The 12255-nt window shown below is 40.6% G+C and overlaps 1 protein-coding gene across 1 annotated transcript in view; it reads left to right on the top strand.

Moving 5' to 3' along the window:
• LOC144524063 (putative carboxypeptidase X1) overlaps nt 1-12255 on the top strand; it is a 33948-nt gene that overhangs the window by 17293 nt on the left and 4400 nt on the right. The window contains exons 7-12 of the mRNA XM_078260037.1: nt 1269-1392; nt 5009-5205; nt 6004-6183; nt 10530-10727; nt 10960-11056; nt 11666-11805. Coding sequence (XP_078116163.1) covers nt 1269-1392; nt 5009-5205; nt 6004-6183; nt 10530-10727; nt 10960-11056; nt 11666-11805 — 936 coding nt within the window. The remainder of the gene's footprint in view (nt 1-1268; nt 1393-5008; nt 5206-6003; nt 6184-10529; nt 10728-10959; nt 11057-11665; nt 11806-12255) is intronic.

The following is a 12255-nucleotide window of genomic DNA, read 5'->3' as shown; positions in this document are numbered from 1 at the left end:
AAATCCGATATTCCGATATATATTGGCCGATATATATTTAAAAACCAAATCCAGAAACGCGTAACAAAACATAAACAGATTTCCCTAACAGTTATTTGTAGTTATTTATTGTTATTATTATTATAATAATTATGATTATTTTCACTAAAATAATATGATAATGCAGTTTAAAAATAAACTTGTTTGTTTTATTGTCAGAACAGAGGAACATCAAAATATATTAAAGTTCTGATAAATAAAATGTATAAAATTACAAACTGAAGATAATGAAACTTAAAGTCCTTTGAACAAAAACACAATAACAAAAAAATAAATCAAAGAGACGGGACGGGAGGAAAGGGAGGTTGTAGAGCGCCCTCTGGTGGACAAACTATGCAGCGCCAACACTCATAACATGGTTGAAGGGTGTTTCGTCCGTTTTTATTTTACTTTTTAAATATTCATTTATCGGCCATTATAAATGCCGATACCGATAGTTTGGAAAATGCTTAATGTCGGCCCACTGATATATCGGTCGGGCTCTATTTTAATCCAAACCACAATCTTTTTTCTAATCTTAACTAGTTGTTTTGGTGCCTAAACTTAACTGTTGTCCCAGCATGACGGTCACCTTTTGTCGGCTAAACTAAACTGCAACAGCCGCTTACGGACCAAGGCCTCAAGGCGCTCTGTAGCAGGCTCACAGTGACCTTTTCTCGGCTAAATTTATTTCTAAAGACTGCTAAACTTAACTGTGACCGGCTGGCGCTTGCCGTTATTTCGTAGGACATCATACAAATTGTTGGAAGTTTTCGTATGATATCATACGATATCATGAGAATGCGTTGCATGATGACGATGATGTTTTCAATCTGCTCCTGACATTTAACTCAACCAATTGGACACTTCTTGACAGAAAAGCTTTGCCATCAAGAGATTTTTTTTTTTTATTATTAATAAAACTCCAGCCTCATGTTGACACACAGCCTACCAGTTTAGGGGTTTTTGCAGTGAGTCTAGGAAGCTCCCACAGTGTGTGTGGTCTGGTCTTAGTCTGACCATAAAACAAATATTATGGGAGGTTTCACGCCTTCATGGCAGCGTCCTCACTGTGCTGCCACTACCTGCGGTCTGTTTGGAGACATCGACCTGCATCTGATGGTCAGAGAACAGCCCACGGAAACAAACAGATCCACATTCAGCATTTTAACACAACTTAGACAGGTCAGGCATAAGTGCATGTTGATTGTAAAACAGACAAAATGTGCAACTTTGTTGTTGTGTCCCAGTTGATGAAGTCGGTGAACGAGGCGTGTCCTGACATCACTCGCATCTACAGCATCGGGAAGAGTTACACGGGTCTGAAGCTCTACGTCATGGAGATCTCTGACAACCCTGGAAAACACGAGCTGGGTGAGATACACTGGAGACAGATGTGAAGATGTGGAACTTTCTAAGTCTACCCCACCTGTTTAAAAGGAAAAACCTCATTCTAATGTTCATCATATGACACCTAAAATGTAGAAAATCCAGTTGGTGAAGTTTAATCATTTTCATCAACCAAAAGCTGAACATTTTTTAAATAATGTGTGGTCTTTCATACGATACGAGACGAGACGATATGATACGATACGATACGATACAACTTTTATTGCCAGCCAGGGCTGAAATTCTTTTTGCATCCCTGGGTAGCTCATATAAGAAAGAGGACATAGACATACATACAGACATACATAAGATGAATAACACATACAGGACATACATGAAACAATACCACAAATGACATAAACACCCAAGTAAGGAAACAAAGCATACATGTATAACAACAGAAAATGACATGAACAGACGCACAGACAAGGTCTTAGAGACTTGTAACCCTGAATAAATATTGCACTGGATTTAACTTAGCTGGTTTAACAATAGGATAGATTGATGTATGAAAGAGTTAGTTCATGGTCAAAGAATATGAGTTAGAGAACCTAAAAGAAATGCTTCATTAACTGAAATCACAGTCATCTATGTGCTGTACTGCTCCGATTAGAGGAATCATTCATTCTAATGAGGGACAGATGCTTCGCGATCACATACAAGGGGTCAGAAGCGACTTCTGCAATGGCTGCCTCTGTATTCCATCCGTGCAAAACTACACAGCCCAGCACTGTGTGTGAAACATAAACCTATACAGAACATAGTTCCCCTTCGTTTGCTCTGAAGTGTACAAATGTTTTCTTTGGCCTCCTCAGCTCTGCCCACATGGCAGCAGAGTGGAGAGGTTTCCCACCAAAACACATGGCAGTGAAGGCAGCACAGAGTAGCAGAAGGAGAGTGGAAGATCATGGCTGTCTATTCAGTGTTTCAAATTTGTCTTTAGTTATCAAATGTAATGGTCTCACAGGTGCAAAACTTCTGCCAAAGGATTTTTTCAGCTTGTTTCATTGCAGTTAGGACTTTTTTTTTTTAATTAAGTAAAATGCACGATCTTTCAACCTAAAGCCCCTGACACACTAACCCGACGGCCGACCGTTGGCAGAAAAGGCAGTCAGCTCCCCGAGGTCCAAAAAGTGCCTCAGAACACACCGAAGCGACGCCGACTTGAGCGTGTAATACGTCTCTGTAACAGCAGGCGGCGCTAATCTGTATTGTCGCCCAAAAAATGAAAACCGGCAGCTGATTGGACGAACGTGTCTCGTGGGTCTGGTTTCTCCGGAAATTCAAAGCCAGACTGTCATGGCGGCTTGTTCAGAATACGATCTCATATTGTACTAAAATAGTTCACCGAAACGTGTTTCTGAAAACATTTTAAGCAAGAAATAGGCCATGCAGTTGCCGAATCTGTCTTCATTTCAGATCAACAAAGGTCAGTTTAAAAGATTTTCATCAGATTTTGAGAGGCGTTAGTCACACTCATCCCGCTCGTCATTTCCGGCTTAGCACTCCACCAATCAGATTGGTCATGGAGTCCGACTGCCCGCCCTCCGACACAACATGTCAGGTCGGCCAAAATGAAGGCTGACGGCTCCTCCGACGGACGACAGCACGGAACCCACGGAACAGACTCGAGTCACTGTCCTCACCAGACTGTCCAACGGCCGATTATCGGGTTGGTGTGTCACTGCCTTAAGTCAAAACACAGAAATCATCAAAACTGGTGTGGACTTCCTGTCTGGTGTCTTTTAATATCAGGACTGCAGATAATTGGTTGCCTTTACAGAAGGAAAAAATTCGTTTTTCTCTCCACTCTTTTCAGTGACCTGTTTTTTTTTTTTATCCACCTCAAAGTCTTTTTTTCCAGGGATCAGTGTTTTGATTGGGTGCGGTGTTTTGTTCCATGTGTTGGAACGATCTTATGTGACTGAGTTTTCAGCATGTTCGGTCATCTGCCATCTCTGTGGTCACAGTTGGAACACACAAACAGGCTTTAAAATAGTCAAATATACTCCTCCTGCCCCTTCCCTTTCTTTATGTAACTTTCTTTTTTCCCATGTGTTTTGTTCGACTACAATACTATTGATGCTGCTGTCTTGGCTGGGTCACTGATACTTAGGTTTACATTTCATATTAGAGATTATATAAATGCATTTAATAAAACCACAAGAATCCCAAAGATGAATTGCACATGTATCAAAGGGTTAAATCTTGAAGTTAAAGTTTGTTACTTACAGCAAACCGCAGGCACAGTCTGAAAAACTTCAACACTTTTAACCTGCAAAGGCTTTTATTTTTGTAAGTGATTACTGTATAAGTAACTGGCTCTACCAAAACACTGATTCACGATCCTTAGTAGTGTTTCCAGCTCTAGTTATTGAAGCGAAGCCATCTCCATACAGAGTTGTCAAGTCAAGAAAAAACGTGTGAGCTGAAACTCCTGCTCACAAACAGTGTGAGGAGGAGGTGAGAGATTTCAGAGCTGCCTGTCAGTGCATGCAGACCACACAGGAAACAGATCCAGGTCTTTATAAACGGGGTGTGTGAAAGAGGTTGATCTGTACAGAAGGTATTTCAGAGAGCACAGATCGTTTAGGAGTATTAACGTTTTTGAGGAGGATGTAGCACACTGCTTCCTCAAAAAGATACTTGATTTGCCTCTTGGGGTCTTGCTCTGTCTTGGTTTTGATTTTCAGAGACCCTTTCTATCTATATGAACTCATTTTGACTTTGGAACAATGTAAAGTCAAAAGTATTAAACATGTCAAATGCAGTGGTGGAATAAGTATTCAGATCCTGTACTTAAGTAAAAGTGCTAATACCACACTAGAAATACTCTGCTACAAGTAAAAGTCCTGGATTGATAATGTCACTTGAGTAAAAGTATGTAAGTATCATCAGGAAAATGTACTTAAAGTATTAAAGGTAAAAATACTTAATGCAGAAAAATCCTCACGACACTGGGAACGATCTGTCAATCAACTAACTGTTTAATTGTCTAAACATTTTAGGTCTACTTGTAGGCCTATATTTTGTTGGGTAGTGTAATTTATATAAAACATCGTATTTATAACATATAAACTTAGACTTTAATGTCCCTGAGAAGCAATTTGTTGTACAGTACAGGCATTTTGACACAGAATCCACAACACAAACATTGAACCAGACATCTACAGCCCTATTTATCTAACACATAACATACACACATCAATAAATAGAATACAGTAAAAAGGAGTGTGTTCCCTAAAAAGCCTAATGTCATACATAAATGAAACTACTGCACAGTACTTCACATATATCCCTCCTCCAGTCTGTAAACTTGTGTTTTGTGGGGAAACATTTTGATTTATAAAGTAACTAGTAACTAAAGCTGTCAGATGAATGTAGTGGAATAAAAAGTACAATATTTCCCTCTGAAATGTAGCGGAGTAGAAGTAGAAAGTAGCATGAAAAGGAAAGAGTAAAGTACCTCAAATTTGTACTTAAGTACAGAACTTGAGTAAATGTACTTAGTTACATTCCACTAACTGGTCAAATGGTAAAATATATCAGAACTGGTGCTCTTAACGCCATTCCTGTGTCTGTGTTTTGGCGCCCCCTGCAGGAGAACCAGAGTTCCGTTACGTTGCAGGGATGCATGGGAATGAAGTGCTGGGCCGAGAGCTTCTGCTCAATCTCATGCAGTACATGTGCCAAGAGTACAAGCGGGGCGACCAGCGCATCGTCCGGCTGGTCACAGAGACTCGCATCCACCTTCTGCCCTCCATGAACCCCGATGGATATGAGATGGCCTTTAAAAAGGTGCCTGGAAATTAGAGATGCACCGATCCGACTTTTTCTGTCAATACCCGATACCGTTCCTATACCGTTGTTGAATTAATAATACACTGCATACCTTCCACCTTATACCTTCCTTCCACCATGTGGAAGAGACTAAAGGCACCAGACTTTCCTAACTAAACATTACTTTCCTAACTGAGACAAAATAACATAGATGTAATAATGTATTGAATTCTTATTTATTTCTACACTCAACTCTTCCAGCATGTGACACAGGGAAAAAAACTAACAAAACTGGATCGGCCCGTGGATCTGTTTATTTTTTCCGATCCCCTATTTTGTCAATATCGGGACAGATATCCAATCTTAATATCGGATCGGTGCACCCCTACTGGACATGAGGGCTGCCCAATGTATCGTCTTTTTTTTATTATCATCGCAATATCCGCTGGCGCATTATACACATTGCGAAAGGCTCAGAGATTTTCTGTATTAGTTGAAAGAAAATATCAGCAGAAAACTTCCTATCAGCAGAAAATAGAATCCTTTCATTTGTTTGAAATTCAAAGAGCAGTTTGTTGTGTTTGAGCAGAATACTGAAAGCCGCTGAACTGGGAACACTTTAATATGTGTGTATCTCAAGTTATATCGTTATCGCCATATTCAACAATGTAAACGCATATCTCACATTTTCCTCATATCATGCAGCCCTACTGGAAATGCATTTAGTCCAGTTGTTGTTGTGTTGTAATGATGGCTCCAGACTTGAGTGCTTAGTGACCATAACTTAACAGCAATCCCGCTTTCTCTAATGTGCAGGGCTCAGAGCTGGCAGGTTGGGGCTTGGGTCGTTACAGCTATGAAGGTATCGACATGAACCACAATTTTGCTGACCTAAACTCAGGGATGTGGTCCGCCATCGAGCTGGCGACAGACCAGTCCAAACTCATCAACCACTACTTCCCCATCCCTGAGCAATACACCTCTGAGGAGGCCTTTGTAAGTTTTATATGCACACGTCACACACACACACCATTCTTCCTCTGCTTCTTGCAGTATTTCTCTAATTCTCAAAATGAGGACTCTTCTCTTTTTCTGCCTCCTTATCTTTTGATCTCATTTCTGTTCTTAGCAGTGCTTTCACGTTTGATATTTAGGGTGACAGGAACATTTTGACGGCTTAGCCCCTTTTAACTTTCACTTGTTTCATTACAACTTTATGCAACAGGGTCTGTGAGAAACACCAACAATATTAGCACTAATGCTAAGAAAGAAAGAAGACACTCACAATATAGCTGATGGTCTGGTGTGTTTATAGGCTTCCCAATTCAATTGAAAAACTGTGTCTATTGTTGCTACATGTTGCATTAAAGCCACTTGGTGTATTTGAAAATGATGACTGATGGCAGAGTGGTTATGGAAAGTTGTGTTTGAGGCTTGCTGTTTATTCCAACCATAAATGTATCAGATATTATAAGAAAAAAAGTCAAACAGTAACGCTGCAAAATCGAGATGGGAATAATGATAAAACAAAGAATGCAATGGCAAGAATGTTACACACTAAAATATTGTTTATAGTTAAAGGGGTGATAGAATGATTATATAGGGTATTTTACACTGTTCCTTAAGGTCTCCTAATAGGGTATGTAACATTAGTTGGGCTGAAAATTGCCTGAATGCTATTTTATTAGGCCCTTAACTACCCTGTGAATATGGCTCTATTTGGAACAAGAGCTTTTCTTCCAAATATGGTATGCTCATGAATATTTAGATGAGCTTCGCGCTGATTGGTTTGAGCAAACCCCATAGAAACACATTGGAGACGCGACAGCAGGTCTCATATTTCAGACACTGCAAAGGTATACATTATTGACCCTTCGCTAAGCTACGCCCGAAAACTGCCACAGGCCAATCGTGGCTTAGCAACTGTAACTAGGCGCGGGAGGTCTGTCAAGCTTTCGAGCGAGGGAAACACCATATGCCGAAGCATTGTGAAAATCCGATACCCGGTATCCTAAAAGTTTGGACGGGGTGGTGGAATTTTTCCCTTCCCGAAAACCTAAAACCCAAGGGGAGAAAGGCCGGGCGTGGATCAAGCAGTGTGGGAGGCCCCATTCACAACTAGCTAAATGTCGACAGTATTAACAAAAACACATACGTTTGCTCCAAGGCAAGAACACGCTAATGTTAGCACAGCATTGCTTGGAAATAATGACAGTTCTTTGTTCATAATGCATATATTTGAACATAAAATAAAGACAATTCCAGCGTAAAACAAACCTAGGGGTTAAATAACAGATGTGTACCCACTCTGTCGCTCTCTGGGACATGTTTTCAAGCTAGCGCGGACCGCTGATTAGCTTACAACGCTAATATTCGGGGCACAGGGAAATTAAAAACAAATCGCTATTTATACCACTAAAAAGGCTCAAAATATCACCAAACTTCAACGGTAGCATTCTTCCGCTTGAATTTAATGAATTTTTGTGAACATTAGGGGTTTCGTTAGCTGCGACTGTCCCTCCAATCCTATGTTTACAGATCGCGGCTAGTTAGCTTCACTTTCGGCATAATTAAAGTATATTTACAGTTTGAATTTCGTCACGCCACTTATATAACATCTACCCCAAGGTCTTATAAAGCTAACTATGGTGTCCGATTTCAATTTAATGCATTTTTGTGAACATTAGGGATTTCGTTAGCTGCTACTGTTCCTTCAATCCTATGAATCGCGGCTAGCTGCAGGCCCTGGAGCTCCATCAGGGCCGTGGCATTTTGTAGTCCAGTAACCCAGAACCGGTGACTTTGCGCGGGTATGGAGTGCCGCGGGCTTCCCCTCGTGACGGAGATCCAGCTAGCTGACAGCGAGCCAGAGTCTATGAAGTAGGACACGCCGGGCGGCGAGGTAGCACCGGCCGCTGTCACGTAGCCTGCTGAGCTCCTGCTGAACTGCGACACACAGTCGGACAAAATTTGCAATTAGCCATCAATTTTCGTAAAACGGTCCATATTTGACCTCTACATAGTTCGCATAAAAAAGTCTCAGAAGTGAATTTACTAATTAAATAGCAGACCTCTGGAGATCTGCATGACCTAGCTAGATTCAGAAGACTAAGCTGACCTCAGGTCAGTGGTGTAGCCTATGCAAATGTTGGGGCGTGACAAAGACTAGGATTTGGGATGCTTACGTCATCTTCCAGCTTTGTTGAGATTCGCCCGTTTTCAGCGGCAGTTTCAAAATGTGAGATTTGCAGAGGATAGGGGTATCAATGGGATTTTGAGCTTCTATGTATGTTCTATTTACCCACCGAACTGTCGTTATTCAACTATGACAAGGTAAAATCGGTTTTGCATTCTATCACCCCTTTAAGGGAATTCATTCCTTCCAAGGCCCTCACAGATGTTTTCATTTACTCTGGTTGATAGACTTGATTAGACTAGGTTTAATCAGGCAAGTAAGTGAAATTGCCTGTGTGGGTGCACCATAGGTGTGTTTGTTAGGATAATTATTTATCAAAGAATGGACAAAATCACTGGAGTTCTCTTAAACGTGTCTTTACTTGCAGCAAGTAGAGTCAGTTTACAGCACTTCAGCATAAGTACAGGAAATGACTGTCGACAGTCTTTAACAGTAGCTTTTTATAGGGAAAAGGGAGTAATATCACATAAAGAGAAACTTTCTTATCTTTGGTCAGGCTTGACATCTCCCCCACATGCCCTGCCCTTTTATGTGCTTTCCATAAGGTCAGTGATAATCATGATTATCACATGAGAAACAGAAATGGATGCACAGTTTCTTATGCAAATAGTTTAACACTAAAATGAAGCAAAGACTATAGCAAGCATAACTTTTCTAACAGCCTTTCAGAGGCAACGATGATTTAAACATTGCATATTATGCTATTCAGTAATTCCACTTCCATTTGGACCACACATATAATTTCTCTACACTTCCACGAGACTTTGACATCATCTTATGTGGCTAACTTGTGGGGTATACTAATTTTGAACAAAAAAATTATTGTATCTTTGTTAAAATGATTAAATGCACAAATGTAACTCTAAAGTACAGCAGTAAATACTCTGAATATCTGATATCTGAATATGGATGAAATGTAAAACACAGGAATATCTATCAAAAGAAACTATGAGAAAATACTGGGGGAAGACTCAGGACTAGGTGGAGAGATTATATCTCCACCTGGGATCGCCCAGTCAGAGCTGGTTAATGTGGCCCGGGAAAGGGAAGCTTTGGGTCCAATGCTGGAGCTGCTGCCCCCGCGACCCGACCCCGGATAAATGGTTGGATAAATGGAAGATGGATGGAGTGTAGGGCTGGACAATGTATCGATATTGTATCGATATTGATATATGAGGCTAGATATCGTCTTACATTTTGGATATTGTAATATCGTGTAGGACTGGGCAATATATCGATATTATATCGATATCGTGATGTGAGGCTAGATATCGTCTTAGATTTTGGATATCGTAATATCGTGATATGACATAAGTGTTGTCTTTTACTGGTTTTAAAGGCTGCATTACAGTAAAGTGATGTACTTTTCTGAACTTACCAGACTGCATTTGCCTTTACCGCACTTAGACATTATGTCCACATTACTGATGATTATTTATCTAAAATCTAAATGTGAAGATATTTTGTTAAAGCACCAATTGTCAACCCTGCTATATCGCCACATTATCGACATCGAGGGATTTGGTCAAACATATCGGGATATTTGATTTTCTCCATATCGCCCAGCTCTAATGGATTGTTAGAAAAGTTATGCTTGCTATAATCTTTGCTTCCTTTTAGTGTTAAACTATTTGCATGAAGTCTATGTGAAACTATTTCTGTTCTCATGAGATAATCATGAGAGCCACTGACCTTGTGAAAAGCACAGAATGTCCCTGAGGGCAGAGCACATGTGGAGGAGACGCGGGGCCTGACCAGAGATAAGAAGACAGTATTTCTTTTGTAATATTACTCCCTCTTGCTTATGAAAAGCTGCTGCTGAAGACTATCATTAGTCATTTTCTGTACTTATGCTGTGAGTACTGTAAACTGACTCTACTTGCAAGTAATAACGAACTTTTGAGAGCACTCCAATGATTTTGTCCACTCTTTGATAAATAATTATCCTAACAATGGATGGATGGAGAAAATTCATTGTCTGGCTGAAGCTAGTGGTATAACGTCTGCCACTGTTTACTGATCTGTTGTGATGAGAACGTCAGACGCGTGTCTTAAACTGCAAATCTACAAAACCACAAATGTACAATATGTGTATAAACTGTGAGTGGAGCCTATCCTCTGACTGGATCTCCCGCTCCGACATCAGGTGGCGTCAGAGACCCGAGCTGTCATCAACTGGATGCAGAACATCCCATTTGTTCTTAGCGCTAACCTCCATGGCGGAGAGCTGGTGGTCGTCTACCCGTTTGACATGACCCGGGACTGGGCACCTCACGAGCACACGCCCACCGCTGATGAGAGCTTCTTCCGCTGGTTGGCCACAGTGTACGCCAGCACCAATCAGGTCAAACCCCCAGTCTTCCTGTCACTTCCTGCTCTCATTCTTAACCCTTGTGTTGTCTTCCCGTTGATCATGCACGCTGTAAAGCTTAAAACATAACTTATCACCCAATTCTGTGTTGCACCTTGTAGCCAAATTCATTCCAACTTATTCCCACTAGTTTTACACTTATGTTTGGAATTCATGTTCAATGAACCTCATTTATGTGAAATTATACATATATATATATATCCAGGTGATGTCCAACCCGGACCGGCGGCCCTGCCACAACAAGGACTTCATTAGATACAACAACATCATCAATGGAGCCGCATGGCACAACGTACCAGGAAGTAAGAATGTGTGTGTTTTTCAAAAGTAAAATTATGTGAAATGATGATGGTATAGTTATTATATTCATATGTATGGTAGAGTTTGGTTTGCATTCCATAATCAGGTGAGATTTGGCTCTGCAGGTTATTTATTAGTTATGAGCTTTTGGGAATAATTCACACTCTACGTGTTAATCTATGAAGTCATAGTCTCGCTTTGCCAGACCTTCCTCCACAATGCTGTGGAGGAGGGTGTGGCTAGTCCAAACACAGCATAAAAGTTATTTTAGTCGTGTAACAGAAAACTCAGATTGGACAGATAGTCTAGCTAGCTGTTTTTCCGTCGGCAACAGAGTAACCCTGGAAGTGGAACATCGAGGATGTGGACTAGATGAAGTCATAAAAGTTAGCGACAAGGTTTGACTGGAGCAAAAGTGAGATTTGTTGTTGCAATTTAATAAAAACAGCTTTACAAAATGGCAGTGGATATTGTTGTGACAGAAAGTGACAGATTACAGCTTTAAGTCTAAAATGAGGTTAACATCTTGGTAACAAATTGAACACAACCCCAGCAGAGACGCCATCAAATATCGCCAATATCCATTTCTGCGTTTGTTTCTTTCCTTGCAGGTATGAATGATTTCAGCTACCTGCACACCAACTGTTTCGAGGTGACGGTGGAGTTGTCCTGTGATAAATTCCCTCACGCCAGTGAGCTTCCCATCGAGTGGGAGAACAACAGAGAATCTCTGCTGGTTTACATGGAGCAGGTCTGCTCTGGTTGAGTTCTGCTAACATGTTGATCTTTTTAAAAAATATTTTCCTTCTTCAGTTGCTCTCCCTTAATCTTTGTTTCTTTAATATCCCTTTTTAATATCCCTCTTCTTATTTATTTTTCTTAAATCAGATGAACATCCCTTGAAAAAATGAGTTGCCAAATCTGGTAGCAAAAAATGGAATAGAACATAACATTGTATATATGTCAGTGTTTCCTTTAGGATTTGTTTTAGCAGTGGGGGCAGGTCTGTCCAAACAACGGACCCACCGCGGTGACGTTTTTGGTGGAGCTGTTCGTTTAATAGTCGACTCGGAAGAAAGCGAACGTTTTGACAATAAACTACATCAACACAACACTATGTGGAGTTAAACTGGACGGGCCCAATAACCTCTGAATAGTACTTGTTTTTAAATTGCAATGTGAGTGGCAGTCAACGGGGGGG

Source organism: Sander vitreus, chromosome 10 (assembly GCF_031162955.1).
Source record: "Sander vitreus isolate 19-12246 chromosome 10, sanVit1, whole genome shotgun sequence".
Taxonomy (NCBI): domain Eukaryota; kingdom Metazoa; phylum Chordata; class Actinopteri; order Perciformes; family Percidae; genus Sander; species Sander vitreus.
This window is presented reverse-complemented; position numbering and strand designations above follow the sequence as displayed.